This window comes from Malaclemys terrapin, chromosome 5 (assembly GCF_027887155.1).
Source record: "Malaclemys terrapin pileata isolate rMalTer1 chromosome 5, rMalTer1.hap1, whole genome shotgun sequence".
Classification (NCBI taxonomy): domain Eukaryota; kingdom Metazoa; phylum Chordata; order Testudines; family Emydidae; genus Malaclemys; species Malaclemys terrapin.
In genome coordinates, this window is record NC_071509.1 from 28328730 (window position 1) to 28347480 (window position 18751).

General features: G+C 43.3%; 1 protein-coding gene across 2 annotated transcripts; it reads right to left on the reverse strand.

The window, feature by feature from the left end:
• Window positions 1-1131: 1131 nt before the first annotated feature.
• Window positions 1132-17131, reverse strand: HS3ST1 (heparan sulfate-glucosamine 3-sulfotransferase 1). 2 transcript variants are annotated; one of them, XM_054029695.1, is made up of 2 exons: window positions 16729-17131; window positions 1132-4171 (listed from the first exon to the last, which is right to left on the reverse strand). In XM_054029695.1, the coding sequence occupies exon 2, from the start codon at window positions 4041-4043 to the stop codon at window positions 3096-3098; it is 948 nt and encodes a 315-aa protein (XP_053885670.1). In that variant the 5' UTR covers window positions 4044-4171; window positions 16729-17131; the 3' UTR covers window positions 1132-3095. The 2 variants fall into 2 exon arrangements, with proteins under 2 accessions (XP_053885670.1, XP_053885671.1); XM_054029696.1 differs by lacking the exon at window positions 16729-17131 and adding an exon at window positions 15160-15332.
• Between the last annotated feature and the right edge of the window lie 1620 nt (window positions 17132-18751).

Below are 18751 nucleotides of genomic sequence, written 5' to 3' on the forward strand. Positions count from 1 at the left end.
AAGACAACAGCCAACACCAGCTTCGCAAGGCCTCCCTCACCCTTCACACTGCAAAGCTTGGGTGAGGATCAGCGGGGTGAGCAGTAAGCTCCGCTAGCACATGAAGGGACAGCCAGACAGTGAGCAAGGGGTAGGGGGTGGCACTAGGACAAGGGAGGGAGTGAGACTGGGGAAAGGGAGGTGGTGGCAGGAACCATTTGCTGGGAGACTGACCCCCGCCAGCGCAGGGGAATGGAAGAGGCTGGAGCAGCGGCACGTGTTCCAGTTGGTGATTGTGGCTCAGAAGGGCAGCAGGCTCATGGACCGAAAGGTGGCTGGCCGGGCCCCTGTGTAACAGGCCGGGAGCACTCCATGCTGGCCACTCTACTCCCCTTGCAGCACCCTGAGGAGGGGCAGGAGCTGGCTAGCCCCCCTATCCCTCATCCCACTTTCTGGCTAGATGCTCTGCTCTGCCACAGGTCTCAGGGCCTATCATGCCCTCCCAGCACCACCCCTGTCCCGAGGCACCTCTCCCTCCCCAGAAATACAGCCAACCTCCATGCCCACAAGCCCAGCTGGGGAAGCCAGCCTGACAGCTGCAGGCAGTGAAGCCCCCAGCGAAGAGGGTGTCTGGCGAGGCAGAATCCTGCACTGTCCCCAGGGTCATTCTGACACTCCCCATTCAGGGGGCTCTCCTAGGGGCAGTAATGCCCACCACCCCTCCCCAGAGAAAGGGATCCCAGGAGAGAAAAGGCAGGTTCCTGCTACCACCTTCCTAGCCTCGCATGGTATGGTGTGTTGCTACCCTTACTGCTGTGCTGCCTTCAGAGCTCGGTGGCAGGAGAGCAGCAACTGATGGCCAGGCACCCAGCTCTTAAGGCAGTGCCGCTGCCAGCAGCAGTGCAAAACTAAGGGTGCCTATTACAAAAAAGCCTGAACAAGCAACTTCCAAATAAAACAAGCCCCAAACCCCGCAGCCCTCGGATCGGTGACTGGCAGTTCAATAAGGATGGTGATACTAAAAAATCCATTCAATCTGAATGCACTGAGCTACTGACAAATTCTTAAGTGTTATTTAACCAGGTGCTAAACAGGTGTCAAATTCTAAATTTTGGTCTTCTAATGCTGACATTGTCAAATAAAAGACTGATGAAATAAAGAAAATATCTTTTATTCAGTACAATATTGTCTCATTAAGTATTTTTCCCCAAATTTTTACTTAAAATAATTAAATCAATAAATAAAAAAAGCCTCTCTGAGGTTGAATCCAGCTTGGACAAGTACACAAGGAATGGAGAGAGAAAAAAAGCAGCTACAAATCTTCATGCAAGCAACATTGTATGTGATGTTTGCATCCCGAAGATAGTACACAAGCAGCCTTACCTGCCTAACACAGCCTGGTCCTGAACCACCCTCCATCTCACCATCAAAGGTTAATGTACGCAAATTTAAGTCATAAAGTATTGTAATTATCTGTCCAGAACTCAATGAAAATTCAGTTTCATTGTGTCACTTGATCTGCATATTATAGATCTTGGGCCAGATCCCTCCATTACAATTGAAGAGCTTATATCTTAAGTACTATTTTGGACCTTGTCTATATTCAGGATTTGTTCTGATTTCAATAACTGATGGCCAATAATACATGAAAATTCTTCCTGTAGGCAAGGAAAGCCATTATTTGCCCTGGACTCTGTTTCCAGCAGAGGGGGAACCATAAGGATTGCTGAAGTAGGGGCTAAAAACCAATCTACAAAAGGCCTTAGAAGGGTAGCCTTGTAAATCATGAATGGAAGCTATATGTGACCTCAATGTTCTTGAAAGGGAGGAGGGGGAAGAAAGGGAAAAATCTGTGGGTCTGATTCTCATTTGTAATAAGGACAGATCTACACTTAAAACGCTGCAGCAGTGCTTCAGATACTTATGCCAACAGGAGGGCTTCTCCTGTCAGCATAGGTACTCTATCTCCCCAAGAGGCTATGTCGACACAGCACTGTCTATAGTGAGGATTAGGTCACTTTAACTGCATTGCTCAGAGGTGTAGATCTAATTTCCTAGTGTAGAATGGAAAGCAAAAAGCACCACTCTGGCAACAAAAGGGGGCTTTAATATGGGTGCAAATGTAATTTACATTTACTTTTGGAACCTTTACATAGTTGGAGCAGTGTTCAGGAGGTCTTAACATAAATGAGAATAAGGCCATTAATTTCTAGAGGTTAATCCAACTAATGGCTCGTGAGTGGGTGTTGGTTTTCAGTGATTCTGAAGCAGAAATAAATGCTATAGAATTTAGAAACAATCATGACAACCTTTAAAATTTACCAGTATTGCTTAAATCCTTCACTCCCGTTTTTCAGTATAAAGAACATATACACAAACATACAGAAAATAAAGGAAGGTCTCAGATTGACTGTATTTCTACATCCAACAGTGTTTTTTATGAGCATGTATCCACAGAATCTTTTAAAATATACCATGAAACTGGCATTGTAGTGCCAAAGAATGTCAGGGGCACCGGTTATGAAATTAAATATGAAGGTAAGCACAGAAGTCAGTATGTCTGTCTACAGAGTATTCCATTATACCTGACATGTCATGTCCTAATAAGTATGTGAGGTATCACTTTAGTAAGAATTAATTGTATAAAGCAGGTTAGAGAACTTTGCTGCCCGGTGACATTTTAAAATTAAAGCCGCTAGTAAAAAAACAACAAAAAGAAGTGTAAAGTTTACGTGGTCATTCACAATAAAGAGAGAAAGTCCAGATACTATATTTCAAAGATTCAGATAATTCTGAAGGATTTTGTTGAAATGAATTTCTTATATATTAAACAGATAACACAATCTCAAGAAAGCATCTTCTGCAGTGAAATATTTTAGTTCCTTCGTATAGAGACGTAATACACAATGTAACAACCATGAAAAACAATACAAAATGTCTTCAAATTTAACAAGTAGAAAAATATAACTAGTTTATATGGCAATTGTGAAACTAATACTGTACAGAAGTATTTATGGATTTTACAAATAAATTATAGTTTAAATGCCCTTTTTTATATAATTTCTAAGCGTACACTGAAACTTAGGCTCTGAAGCTTATCAATAACTTAACACAAATTAGTGCCAGTCAAATGTTCTGCCAACAAGCTCAAAGAATTTCCTATTAGGTTCATGAAAATATTCATGCAGTTTATCAAGTAAATGAGAATCTACATGAGGGTGTGCTCTTCCTTTTGACTCATGTAAACAACGTTCCCTACCACTATCCCTTAGGCAATAGAAGCCTTTCGTTTTATTGAAGTAAAAGTTTGAAGCATTTATTTGAGGTGACAACCTTAGAAACCGCTCTACCTTCTCTATTTCTGGGAAAGGATCTTTGATTAGTTTATCCCCATCTACAATGTGAATGCAATCAAGAGGAAAATACTTCAACCAGTTTTGCATGTGAAAGTAATATAAGCTTCTGTTTATTGCCTTGTAGTCCACGTTGAGTTCACCATCTTTAATCAGGAATTCTTCAATGGATGGATACGGCTTGTGCTTTTGTACATGATTATAGAACACTTGGGTGTAATCAGATAGTACTCTCTCGCTTGGGTCTCTTAAAATAAGGAGTAGTCTCATTGACTGGTTCATGTTATAAACTCTTTCAGGCACTTTGGGTGAAGTGAAATAGGCTGGGGTTTTTTCCACTGTGATCTGATGGGGATAAGAGAATGGCATTTGATTCATATACCACTGCAATCCATTTCCATAATGATCTTCCCAGTCAAAGAAATGGACTTCACTTTCAGCTGATGCAATATCTGGATGGAGACTCAACATCTCTAATAAGGCTCTTGTTCCACCTTTTCTTACTCCAATAATGATAGTTTGTGGTAGCTGCTGGCAAGATCCGTTAAAATGAATGTTTCCTTTGAAGTCATTTTTGAGAACTGTTTTCTTTAAAAGCTCTTTCGGAACAGATTGAGAAGTGGCCTCAGCCTTAGAAATTACAGCTGGTCTGGAAGGCACTATACGAGGTTGAACAATAAGCAGCAAAGCTCCTAGTAGAAGAGCTGCCATGGCAGAAGTTCTTAATCCGGTTTCACTCAACCAGGTAATAGGGCATGGATTGATTTCCACATAGAACGGTTTTGAAAAGTAGTGTTCCTTTTGCTGACTGAGCACGTATTTTTCAAGTAGAGCAGTCACTAGGGAGGAAAGAGAAACATGTTAATATATACTCAAATATATCACTGCTAAAAGCTACATTGTTATGTTAAATATCATCTTGCTTTCTGCAACGGATCAAACTTTCTAGTTCTCCCAAGGGTAGACTCCAACATCACAGGATATTATTAAACTTGCAAAGACAAGTAAATATAAGAACTGCATGAGAAAACATCTTCCTGCCATTTGGAGACAGAAACATTATAAAGTTTTCTCTTTACTCTAATATCTAAGATGCCTTTAAAGTATGGTAATTTCTCATTTATGTACATGACTTCAATGAGTTTGCACTGGTATAACATGAAAATTTGATATCATTAACTATAAGTGTGAGAAATGCCTTGGAACCAAACCTAGAAAGATAAAGGGTAGGCCTGGGCCAGAACATCCCTGCTCCAGTTTTTGGCCCTTTAAAGATGTGAATTCTGGGAATTTTAGTCCCTTAAGGGGTCAGGTGACTGTAGCTTGGCAGCAGAGCCTGCTGGGGGAAATCCGGCTATTTAAATTAAAAAAAAAAGTTGCCTATAATAGCAGGAGAGTTAGAGGGAGAATGGTATCTTACTATGGGGAAGCCTGAGAAAGGGCTGAGGACAAGGCCTGAGTGGGAGACCACTTGAGAAAAAGTGAAGTAGGGGGGTTTAAGTGAAGTTGACATCCAGTGCACATAGGTTCCCTGGGCTGGAATAGAGTAGGCTCCCTTATGGTGCTATCAACAGAAGGTGGCAAACCCCTGCAATGATGGGGAAGAGGAACATGTGCCCTGAGTTAAAAGACTAGGAGTTATGTTTGGATTGTTGTTTGAAGCTCTTCTATGCCCTAGAATGGGAGGGATTTGATTTTCCCTGAGGGACAGATCATAAACACACTAACTCTTCTGACCAGGCAGAGGAGAAACTGAAGTACATCTGGAAAACAGAATCAGGGCTGCAACCTCATCCTGGAATGAGGGAAGATGACTATTATAAATGTACTATAGATTATAGTGCACTATGCTTTTGAGTTTTGGAGCTTATCTTCTTGTGATTGCGCATGTTACGTTAGCTCTGAATGTTTCCGCAAAATGTTGAACAAGTATTGGTGATGATAATTAGTCCCAGTCAAATACTGGAACACCCCTCATGGATATTACTGACTGTCACTTCATGAGGTGATTAGCAAAGTCCACAGACACATTATGGTATATCAAGTTAATTTTCAGCAAGATGTACTGATTCTATAATAAGATTTTAAATACTACAGTTAAGAATTAATACTCTTAAGAATCAGGATGGGTTGTTTACAAGCTGTTATCAGGTTGCATTTTAATTTAAGAAAATATGGTCCTATCTTTTGGTGCCCATTGTGATTCATTTTAGACACCAATTGGCCTGTTTTATCATGTCAGATTTGGTGTGAAAATGCCAGCTATGCCAGTTAATTATCTTTTGAGCTAGCCATAGGTGGTGTCTATACAAGGATGGTCTGCTGAAACTTCCCACCATTCCAAACAGCAGTGGGCTAGTATAGACCAGGTTCCAGACAGCTACCAGTTTTCTCTACCCCTAGTCAGAGTTTAAAGCCACAAGGAGAAAGCATCTGATTGCTGTGACCTGCTAGGGTAGTGAAATGCTAAGGTTAAGCATGGGACAGCCTGGACTGAACAGCCCCAAAAGCTGTAGCTCTGAGCTAAACATCACCTGCCTGAAAGATTGGGGCTAGGTACTGGAAATGCTTCAAAAAGTCTGAAAAGACATTCCAGTGATGACTTCACAATAAGTCAATTCTCTGAAACAAGAACTAGTGATAGTTTCTGGCTAATAAAGGGCTTTTCAAAGTGCTTTTCTTGTACGGTATTTACAAAAGGCTTGACTGCACCCCAAATGGGGGAGGTTTGCTTTCTTCAGTTGTTGCTAATGGTTACCTGAGCTTTACACTTTCTCTTGGTGGCTTCAACAATGGTTACAATTAAGCTATACATACTGCTAGGAAGTTGGGGGAGGGGTCGCTGGTACAGAAGAACTGGAAACCGGTATAGAAGCACTGGTATAGAAGCATGGAAACCAGCCCTCTTGCAGATTGAGAGCAGAGTCATGACCTGTCCTACAGAGGAGCGGGTACCACACTCTGTCTTGTGATGTATCACTTAAAAATATGACATAGGGAAACTCTGTAAGCTTTCTTTCCCTTTTTGCCCCATCATAGGTTTTTATCAGGCAGCAATGTGGCTTTGTGTCCTTAATCTTTCTTGTATTCTCTCCCCCCTCCCCCCACACACACAGTTCTTGCCATACCTGCAACCTGCTTATTAACTCACAAAACTATATCAATATGAACTAAGAAATAATACCAAAAATATGGCACCCACTGATGGGGTTATACCATAGGGATTCTGCTACAGATAGCATAATTCATTCAGGATGTCTAGCATGAAGTTAACTCCACATTTTGTTGCAATGTGAGCAAACGTTGCTGCAACAACCTGCTTAGGTGGGTGGTTGCTGGTCAGAATATTAAGACAACAAAATATCAAATCAATTGATTTTGAGGTAATTAAGGGAACAGCCACTTATTCCACAGTCGTATGTTTTAATCGAGCAAGCTCCATAAATAGTAAGCCTGAGTTTTCCTGTTGACCCCCTCAAACAATAGCTCAGCCTTTTTTCCGTCTGAATGCCTACTATTTTTCAGTAAATTATGCTAACATTAAAGAGCCTGATTGAGCAAGCCTGTGTTCAAGTGTAGTCACATGAAAGTAAACTAGGTTACCAGTAAACCAATGGTTCTGTGCAATAATTATCACTTGAACTATTTATTATAGCAAACTTTAATGAAACAAACTGACTTTATTATCTTATGAACTATGCCTACCAGTTCATCAGAGTCTCATATACAGTAAAAGCTGGGTTATCTGTCACTTTATCAACCAGCATTTTTAATATCTCCAACTACAAATCTTCAATCTAGTAACTGGAACTAGTACACTGCCCAGGAGGTTATGCAATTGCACATTCTACACTCTAATTTTATGCAAAAGAAGCAGACGATAAGTAAGCAAGCTGATATCAAGGATTTATTCAAAAAAGCAGCTTCCAGGGTGTGTCATAGGGTCATTACAGATTCAGCCCAATCTCCTACACCATCTACAATGATAATTGATGTTGATAATGATGACCCTGAGGCACTGCAAGATCCTGATGTGCCTTCTGAATCAAAGATTAAATTATGTTCAGTATGGTTTTAGTGTTAAGTGTATTGTTAGTGATCTAGGTGTACGCCACGTGCTGCCCATAGTGATATGTAGTGTCATAAGATAAAGTTTTCTATTTGGTAGGTTACCTGTATACACCTAAGTGCTTCAAGAAACCAACCACCCTGCAGTGCAGTGCTACTACTGGATTGGTGAGTACCTGTATACTATTTTATACTTTATTCATTGTATTGTATTCTAATTCTTGGAAAACTGGTATTCCATTGGTAAGTATAACTCTTAGTTAACTGAAATTTCTGATTAACCGGCACCCCCCATCCCCCCAACATGCCGGATAACTGTAAATAGTGAATAAAAACAGAACCATCAACTGGCTGAAAGGATTGTTTCATGCCAGTCGTGCCATTTTTTTTTAACCCAAGTCCTTTTACCTAGGAAGGGTACGTCATAGGAATGGTTTGGGGGGAATGGAGCATACAGCATACAGTGAAGAGACCCTACACTGCTACATTCTTGGATTAACGTAATGTAGTATTAGGCCCATGCAGAATTAAATGTGCGGTATCATTCTGGCAAGCTGACCAGGTGGACCCTTGAGCCTCTGAGGAGCTCCAATGACTTCTCTTGTCTCTTCTTTTCTTTACTTGAAACACTTGTTTCAGATATTAAACAGCTTTGTATCATGAGACCTCATAGGAATTTTCCCATAATGTCAATCCATCTGATTCTTGCATTGCATTTTTTTTACTAGATTTTTTTTTTGTAGTATTTGTCCTCTTTGCACATGTTCAACTAACAATGTCCTCAGCTGTGCAGTTCAAAATATATTCCTTTTTGATTACTGAATAATTTGTGTTTCTGTTTTTTAAATGCACTTAGTATGTTAATACTTTGTTATGATTTGACCATTATTGGGTCACTTATTTTTGTTGTGCTGCAGTAAAAAAAACACAATATTAGGTGAAAGTTCATGCCATCATATGGGTGTAATTCGTAAAGTATAAAAAACAAAGCTGAAAATGGCTTAGAACTTAAAAATTGGACAGTAACAGACCATGAATCCCAGTGATGATTGAACCTGCTGATATTCTAAACAAAAACAGCTCTCAGTCATGCTTGTAGTTGTTTCCATCACTTCACACTAGCTCTACAGCCATTCCAAGCTTCAGTGTCAATCTTGGAATCTTATATCAATGATAGACAGTAGCACTTGTGCATAATATTCATATAAATTTAACAAAACATTTGTTGTATGGGCAAAGTGATATCTATTAAAAAAAACCCTGCATATACATTGGTTTGTTACTTCAGCTTTCTCCCCTTATGCCCTCCTCAGGTGGATATTAGCCAAATTACTAATGTGTATATTAGGATTGCAGCAGTTTATATAAAAATAAGGATGCTAACATACACTATATAGCTTTGCAATTTGCAAACCTGAGAAATGTTTTGGCAAGAATAAACTCTTGAAGGTAAGCTTAACGGCTACTCTGCCAAATTATTTTCCTGCTTCAAGAATTCCTTTCACTGTTTCCACAAGTCATCTAGAGCACACATGACTTCACAGAATGACTATGCATTCCAGATTAATACAAAAATTTGACAGTATCATTAGTATTGTATCTGCTCCATGTAAATGAGTGAGTTGGTGCGAGAAATACAGTTACTGTTAAATGGTGCTTTGAGGATTATACCTAGACGTTTTAAATTTTGAATTGCTTTTTCTTAATCTCTTCTGCAATTTTCTCAGATTAATTAGCAAAATAGTGGTCACATTATTTATTCAATAAGATTCATTGTGGAACAATCAAATCAGTCTTCACAGTTATCATTAACTTTGAAAAAGATTTTAGCTCAGAAATAAATGGACAACTTTTTTTCATTGTAAATGTAACTAGGAAAGAAGTGAGAGCTGTCATAATCACTGAATTGCATTGAGGGTTTTTTTTAAAGCCCATCTGTCTCTATCTATGGTACTTATATGGTCTCATTACCAGAGTATCTGAGTGCTTCACAATCCTTAATAACTCAAGGGGCATTTTAACTAGACCTGATTTGAACTAACTTCATTTTAATGTAGATATTAAACACTGTTTAAGACAAAATTTTGGTCAGTATCAGTCACTTCACTTCTCATGTGGGAAAATGAGAAACTGAGAAGATATAGGCTGGGACTTCGAAAGAAGCCTAAGAAAGTTAGGTGTCCAGCTCAATTTAAATTCAATGAGTCAGCAGTTTAACTCTTGAAAATCCTACCACGGTGACTTGTAAGTCAGTAGCAGAACTTGAAACAGAAGTCAGGTCTCCTGACTCCCAGTTCTATGCAATTCTTTTAATAAAACAAAACAAAACACACCAACGATTCAGTATCTGTACTTAGAACCATGGCCCCTTGAACATGAAAGACCATTCTTAAACTAGGCACATAAAATCTTATAATATTTAGAATTGTGTAATGATTATGTGAATCCAACAATGCTTCTCAGACCCCACCAATAGAAACTGCAAGAGAAAGACTCATTGTTGCACCATACTAGTCTTATACAGAGGACATAATTTGTAGTGGTGCAGAAATTACGAACTCCCTGTGGTTCTGTCTATACTAGGCTTTTTCCCCTAACATATCCCATTTCTGCATGTATGCCAGTGGCAGCCTTTCTGTAGGCTAGCCTCTGACATTTAAACAACAGTTTATCCCAACACTACTCAGAATAGGTCTAGATGATGCTGTGGCTAAAAGGCCAGCAGCTGCCAGAACATTGCCTGTGCTAGGTGGTTGGAAGGAAACAAAGGAAAAAAAAGACTAGTGCAGACAAGGTATCTGGGCCTTACCCCTCAGGGTGCTCAGTATTTTCAGTTCCCCAGCCTGAGATGTTCTCAGCACCATATAAGATCAGACTCTTAGTTACATTCTGCCCTCTATTACACTTGTACAAGCTAGGTCCCAGATGGTCTTCTCTTGTATCAAAATCCAAAGGAGTGGGGGCAAGACATTTTTGTAAGGAAATCTCCATGAAGAGCTCCATTGGAGCCACCCAACCAACTATGGCTGCTGCAAGGATGCTGATAGGAAGAGGGAACAGCTGTATTAACTCCTTCACACATCTTTCATGTGGCCAGAAAGATGAATTCCTACTGTGACTCACCTGCCTCTCCCATCCTTAACCCACAAACAAACACAACTCTAGGTCCTGCAGTGAAGAATGTAGGATGCTGCAAAGGCATCTGAGTCTCCTATTCTCCCCCACATTCTTCCTTGTAGGGAGAGTTGCACCTGAGGGACCTCTCAGTGCACCCAACTAAAGGGGCACAATCTGGCGAAAGAGATGGGCCTGAATGAAAATGCCAGATTTGAATGCTTCTTCTAGAGGTTAGGCTCATCTCTAATGCAAATTCCTTACCTCTAGAAGGAGACCAGAGTTGGAACCCCCAGGAGAGCCTCAGGCTCTCCAAAGCAGCTGGATATTTGCACCCAGTAAGCTGATCAGAACTTAGACTTTAATGCACCCTGGATGCCAGACTTCTTGTAATGAATTGTGCTCTTGAACTCTACTGTGGAGTATGTCCAGGGCCAGCACTTCCATTTAGGCGACCTAGGCGGTCGCCTAGGGCACCAGGATTTGGGGGGAGGGGTGGCATTTTGCCGCCCTTGGTGGCAATTCGGCGGCGGGGGGGTCCTTCCACGCTCCGGGTCTTTGGCAGCAATTCGGCAGCGGGTCCTTCACTCGCTCTGGGACCCGCCACAGAATTGCCGACGACGACCGGGAGTGCGGAAGGACCCCCGCCTAGGTCACCAAAAACCCTGGCGCCGCTCCTTAGTATGTCATCTGGCATACAGTACTGCATTGTAATTTTAAAAGGTTTGAAACTATCCAGGCTGCACAATCCTTAAATGTACTAAGCTGGCTTATTTGTACTAAGACTATGTCCAGCTGAACTAATGTAAACTTTGCAGTACTAATTCTCTGGAACACAAGCAATTTTTTAAAACCAATTAAAAAAAGCCTTTACAAATAGATTGTGTAAGATAGTTCTGGTTAAAAATGAGCTAGACTTGTCAGTATTTTTGAAGAATTTCAAGGATAAGTTCGCTACAGTATGAACACATCTCTTCTACAAAGAAAATGAAAATCTGACTTTATATGTTCTCTCTATTTTGTTTGTTATATGCTGGGTTCAAAACACTTTAGCTAGCATTTTGGGACTAGTTATAAGAAAACTCCCCAATATATCTGCAGGACTTCTAGCAGAAACTGCCATGAGTATTGAAATGGGAGCTCTTAAAGTGCAAAGCAGCAAATATTTTAAGTTGTCTAATAGCTGTCTTATAAAACATTTTTGTTTCTTCATAGGAATCACTTTTCCTTTAATAGTTCCCTCTACAGGAAAACTTTTTCCATGCCCTCCTCAAGAAGAGATTCAGCCCACGCCTTCTCTCTTTGCTGGTTCTAAATCCATAAGACTATTTTCTCTGTTTTTCAAGTAAAAAATGCAATGTAATATAGCTTTTAAGTAATACATGGTAATAAAACATCAAATTCTAGTTTTCTGCCGTAATTACCTGGAAGTGTCTGTGTTTGCAATGAATTGTACAAAGATGAGAGTATATTAAAAGAAACAGTACTGTACACTGCATGAGCTACTGAGAAATCTCGGGGGCATGAACTATTGATTACCTCTCGTAATACAAGAAAAATGCCCATCTGTGTCTCAATAGGAGAGGAAAAAACTTGGAGCAAAATAAATTCTCTCTTAATCCTCCACTATATTGGGTACTTGCCAAAATCTATGATTTTTTGAAAACTACTGCACCACTAATGGCACTACTTTTGTATTAGAACAAAAGAGTCTCTAACTCCTATAGCTAATGTGATACAATGGGAAGTCTAGTCTAGTCTAGTCTTCAGTATGGTTGGAATGGAATAAAGTTTATCAGGAAAATGCCTTTTGTCAGAAAGCCTTAAGAGAGTTATGAGCTTAATTTAAATATATATTTGACTTCACAATTACAGAAATCTCAAAACATTAATGTATGTAAATTTGCATGTTAAGGAAGCCTGACTTGGTGTTTGGCTGAAGTTTTACTATATTTCTACACTCACAATGCTAAATACAATTTGTACAAATTAGTTTGATCATGATGAACATCAGTCTATACTTTTCTAAAGAATGGCTTAGTTTCAGTGTGAGCAATGAAGTAGGAGAAGTTAAAATATATAAATAATCACTATATCACTAATAACATCCTTTTGTAGATTTCCTTCCCCCTTCTTCCCATTAAGGCCAGAAGAGATCAGTCTGATCTTTCATGCAAAGAAATAAGCCAAACCTTTACAGTGGTAAAGAGACAGCAAACACTTCATATGGCTTGAAGGAAAATAGGACACTGGAGATGGAGCTTTTTTATACTATGTGCTAAGATTAAATATCCCACGCATCCCAAAATAATCTATATTGTGTCCCAAGCCAAGATTTGATATTTTTCCTAAAGAAGAGTTACTCCACTGCATCATCTAGCCTTCAAAAACACACAAACGTCTAACTCAGAGTGTACAAGACAACATTATTTTTCCCCTTAAGTAAAATAGTTGGTTTTCTAATGCAGAAACAAAAAAGAGGAGAAAAACACAAAACAGGCTCACAAATGTCAGAGCTTTAATTGTCCATTACTTGCTATTGCATCAGAAACAACTCCAAGACAGTTACAAGCCTTCCCTGTTCCAAAATCCCACCTTCATTTTGTATTTTGAAATAAACTTTAAATAAAATTATCCTTTTTTGCCTTCCTTCCCATCATGTAGTTTCTCACCTTGATTTGTAATTGCAGGCCCTGTTTCTAGCTACTAGTCTATTATATAGAAAAATCCAACCTTTTTCAATTCATCTTCCAAGCTGACTTCTACTCCTTCATGGCTGGCTCTGTGGTAACTAAGTGCTTTGCTTCAAGATCAGAGCAGAATGATCTGCCATACTAGGCACTAGCTTCTGGAAGGAACAATCCTGCATTGGTTCTTGAAAGAAGAGAAGACGAGCCAGCAGATATCTTCCATCTCTCATTCTCTGGAAGTATGACTAACATAGGTGGATAAGAGTGCAGCCAAAGAGATTCCTTTTTTGTATAGATAACTGGCTAAACTATAAGGAGCTTTTTTCCAGCATCTGAATCATGGCAACTTTGGAGACAAATATTGCTGTGTTAAGTTGGTGCAAATCCACTGCAGCCAATGGAATTACTCCAAATTTACATTTATGTAACACACCGTTGTTTGCCACTGACCTACCTGAAAAGAAAAATTAATTCCACAGATGCAGGCATATTAAAAAGGGTTAATGTCAAAAGAACAGATACAACAGTGTTCTAAATACAGGGGGTGTGAAACTGAATCTGAAGTCAGGAATACTAACTGCATTTACCCAATATGAAGTATAATTTCAAGGGAAGTGGAACACACACTTGTTTTAAAAGTGCAAGAAAAGCAGGCACAAAAGTAGATCTTATTCCACTAAGTTTAGGAGCTCCTAACGCTGGTAAAAGCACTAGCGCAATTTACTTATATACACTGCATTAAACTTTACCCCCAAATGGCACATTTCCTTTCCGTTAGTCTATGCTGTGAAATAACTGGGGAGCATACACTGCAAGCGATCTCACTGGATTTGTGCAATGAACTGAGCAATTTCTGCTGTCCTATGTAGGAATAATGAGGAGAACAGCTGGATTCCTACTGACCACTGCAGCAATCTCAAATGCTTCAAAGCTGGTATATACAAAGTCTAGGAGGATTAAATTCATAGGACTTCATAGTTCTCTCTCCCTGTGTCTCCTAAAAAGGAAGAGGCACAAGGTTTGGATAAAGATAACCTCAAACTATTCCACTACAGGGAGAGCAGGAAAAGACATACCTTTATATATATATATATATAAAAAAAATCAGAGATCAGATTGATTATATTTCTCAGCTAAGTGTCTATTACTGTTTCTAATGGATGGAAGACAGGACACAAAGATCTGCCAAGTTGCACCCAGCTGGGGAGTGGATTTCTTGTCCGGGTGAGTGGTAAGGGGTTTGCGCAGCACACCTTTAGAGAAGGCTTATAAAAACATCTTCCTCTGAGTGATTGTTTTGTGCAGTATCTTTCCCTAAGACCTTTATAGTCCCTCAATTTTGAAGTCGCATCCAGGCATTTTGTGGCAGCTTAATTCTGTCCCCTATATACTAGAAGGCAACAGCCAAAAGCCAAGGTGAGATTTAATAATAATTAGCTCCCCCTTCAATCCCCCCAAACTCTCATCCAATCTTGGGTGATCAGATCTGTAGCTTGCTCTGTACTACGTGGATCCATTTCGGTTATGTGACGCTCAGCAGGTGAGCCGATGCCAGGAGGAACAGGAAAGTATTCTGCTGCTCACTACAACGTTGCGCTCAATTATTCTGCTTTCTCCACCCGTGTAGCTCCCCGGCGCCCGATGGCGAGGGTCCGGCTTTGCACCGCGGTGTCACTAAGCTGGCCACAAGGTTTATCGAGAAAACACCTGCCGCCTTCCCACACACATCAGCCCCGGCCAAAACCTAGCGTGACTTGCAAAGCCCAGCCGGCCTTCCTCCTTTCTTCCCTGTTCCCCGCTGACATGAGAGTGGCTGGGAAAAAGGACGGGCGCAGCGTGGCCAGCTGGGGTGGGAGAACCTGGAGCCTCTCGAAGGGACCCGCATGGCCTAAGGAGATCCCGACAAAAACCAGCAGCCGCTCCGGTGCTCACCCCCTGCCCAGCGCAGGGCATACCTGGATTCAGCCTCCGGGCCGGGCCGGAGGGCGTCCTGCGTGGCGGGGGAGTTGCTCAGGGCTGCGCTCAGCGAACCTGCTGGTGCCAGGCGCGGGGCTGAAATCCCCGGCGCTCAGATACCTACCAAAGGGCGAGTCCCCACTCTGTGCCCGTCAGAGCAGTTCCCGGTCCCGGCCGGCCCCCGGAGCGCTGCAGAGCCGGATCGCACGCGCGCACCTGGGCAAAGTCTACCTGAGTCAGAGCCGACACCGGACCCCTGCCGCTCCCCCTGCGCCTCAACCCCGCCCACGTTACCCCAAAACCTCCGCGCTAAGGCGCCTTGCCGCACACTCCTCAACCGTCACCCCCGCCCCTACCCGAACCCCAGTTTCCATCTCAACCACGAACCTCTAGTGCATCCTTCATGCCCTGCCCCACACCATCAGCCTACCGAACCCCAGCTTCAATTCATCACCCAGAATTCAACCCCTACGCACCCATGTGCCCCCACCCCGCCTCCTCCAGTTACTCCCTCACTTCATTCCCGAGCTACGACCCCAAATATCAATCCCCATTATAGCCACCAACGTGCTCCTAAACCTCTTCCTGCAAGCGAGCCCCCAGCCTCACTCTCCGTGTAGCGCCCCAAACCCCAATTCACCTCGCGTGCCCCCAACCTCACTCCCACCAGCCACCCCAAACACCAATACACCCCGCGTGCCAATCTCACTCCCCGTGTACCGCCCTGCCACCCCAAACCAACCCCAATACACCCCGCCTGCCCCCAACCTCATTCCCACCTGTCACCCCAAACCAACCCAATACACCTCGCTTGCCCCCAGTCTCACTGCCCGTGTATCTCCCCAAACAAACCCCAATTCACCCCGCGTGTCCTCAAACCTCACTCTCACCTGCCACCCCAAACCAACCCCAATACAACCCGCGTGCCCCCCATCCTCATTCCCACCTGCCACTCCAAACCAGCCCCAATACACCCCCGCATACTCCCCAACCTCACTCCCCGTATACGGCCCCAAACAAACCCCAATACACCCCGCGTGCCCCCAAACCGCACACCACCTGCCACCCCAAACCAACACCAATACACACCGCGTGCCCCCAAACCGCACTCCCACCTACTACCCCAAACCCCAATATAGCCCGCGTGTCCTCCTAACCTCATTCCCCGTGTACGGCCCCAAACAAACCCCAAATACACCCCACGTGCCCCCAAACTGCACTCCCACCTGCCGCCCCAACACCAATACATCCCCTGTGACCCCCAACCTCACTCCCATCTGCTATCCCAAACAAACCCCAATACACTCCGCCTGCCCCAACCTCACTCCCATATGCCACCCCAGACCAACCCCAATACACCCCCGCGTGTCCCCAAACCGCATTCCCATCTGCTGCCCCAAACCCCAATACACCCCGCCTGCCCCCTCACTCCCACCTGCCGCCCCAAACAAACCCCAATATAACTGGCGTGTCCCCATCTTCACTCCCCGTGCACCACCCAAGTAACAAGCCCCGATCCGCCCCGCAGAGGAGCCCCTCTCCCCGGACCGCACCTGCCCCTCGCTCACCCGCCTGAAGCCGAGCCGTCTGCCGGGCTCCTGCAACTGGGGCCGCCCCGCTGTGCCATGAACAGAGACGCCGGGGTCGAGAGCAGCTGCGCTGGCAGGAGGCGCCCGGCTGGCCGCGGAGCGGAGCGAAGCGAGGGACTGGGTGCGCTGGCTGCCACCGCTGTAGCCCCAGCCCCAGCGTGACAGGCAGAGCAGGCGAGAGGCTGCGCCGATCCCCGCGGAGGAGGGAAGCCTGGCACGGAGAGCCAGGGAGCGAGCGCCCGCTGCTGCCAGCCTCGCTCAGGTGCAAACCTAGGACTCAGAGCCTCCTCCTCCGCGTCCGGGGCCAGCCCCTCCGCCCGGCCCCCGCCGCCTCCGGGCGCCAACTCCGAGCCCTGCGGGAAGGGGAGGCGGGGCCGGCCTCTGCGGCTTAGCCCAGTGGGAGCCCCTACTGATAAAGCCACCGGGAGGGGCGGCGAGCCCAGTGGGGGACAGGCGGAGCTCGGGGTGAGCTCAGCCCTGGGGCGTGACACCTGGCCAGCGGCACGCTCCTCCCCACTCCCCCGGCACGGGACTCAGGGGCTGGCGCTAACCCGCTTTCACCCCGTATCTGTTCGGCGACAGGGAGCTGCGGGGCGCTCGCTGGGGTCTGGTCCAACCGCCGGGAAAGCTAGTTGGAAGACTGGTATTGATTTCACTGAGAACTGGATCGGACCCTGAAAGGAGTGAGGTGTAAAGTCTCCGGGAACGGGGCCGTGGCCCTAGCAGTAGAAACTCAATCTGCAGCTCCAGCTGATCTGACCCCCCTCTTGACCTATTTTACAGAGAGAGCCCAACCATGAAATTGGAGTCCGGATCCAGTTAAGTCTCTGACCCCCGTCCCTCAAAATCCCCAAAACCACCTTTCCGGAGTGGACTCCTGCAATTGCAATAAACCCTGATCCTGGCAACACCTGGACATTGCAACTACTGAGGTGTAAAATTACTCCCTAAAGCGTGTGCAGGGTTGGGGTTCAGAGATTGTAAAACTGCTTGCGGCAGGGAGGGACTATCTCTTCCTATCGGTTTGTACAGTGACTACTAGCACAATGGGGCCTCTGTTGTGATTGGGATCTATAATAACAATTAATAGGTATCAGTGTGATGTAAATAATAATTAGTATAATAAAATCACTTTTGTTAATAAAAGTTTTACACTTATGCTGCAAAGATGAAAAATACAGGTAGATGAGGCGTGTATAAATGTGATGAGTAAAAATAATAATAGGAAGAAATAATCTCAATATATACTTAAAAATAGAACAATTGAAATAACACAAAGACTCTTCCTACCCTGTCTAAAATAATGTTACATGAGAGAAGCTAATGAGTGAGACTTGGCAAATCAGAGTATAGTGTTACCTTTTAACAACCCTTTCAGCATTACTTGTTTCATTTCATGTTTGTTTGCTTGAATTTACAGCATGATGTACTAAAAAGAGATTGGGGAAGGAGGCTGTACTGGGATTCATTTTAAGTAGTTCTGTCAATGTTTATCAAAATTGAGCTGCATTTGTCAAAAGTGATATATGGTTCTTGAAGGCAAAATGTGTTAGAAATAGCACAAACATAAGGCATCCTCCGCCTCCCACTGAAATAATGGTCAGACTTCCACTGATTTCAAAAGGAGAAAAGCAGACCCATGCAACACAAAAATAATTTGGGGTCAATCAGTTGGGGTCAATGAGCAGAGCATTACTGCAGTCTATGGAGCTAGGCTAATTTACACAAGTGACCAAACTGGTCCAAAATATGAAAGCAGGTGTCTGCTATGAAGAGCAAGATTGGGGAAGTCTGTATTTGCACTGTTTCTACTAATATTTTTTGCCTGGAAAGATAATTTATTAATCACTAGTTACAATAATGGATTTATCAGGAAGAACTTCCTGATATGCTACAGAGGACCAAATAACAGCTCTATAGTGAAGGGTTTTTAAGAAATTTCAGCATAAACCTTTATTTTCATGGTTTTTCACTTCCACATAGGCATCTTTGTTCCCAAAAC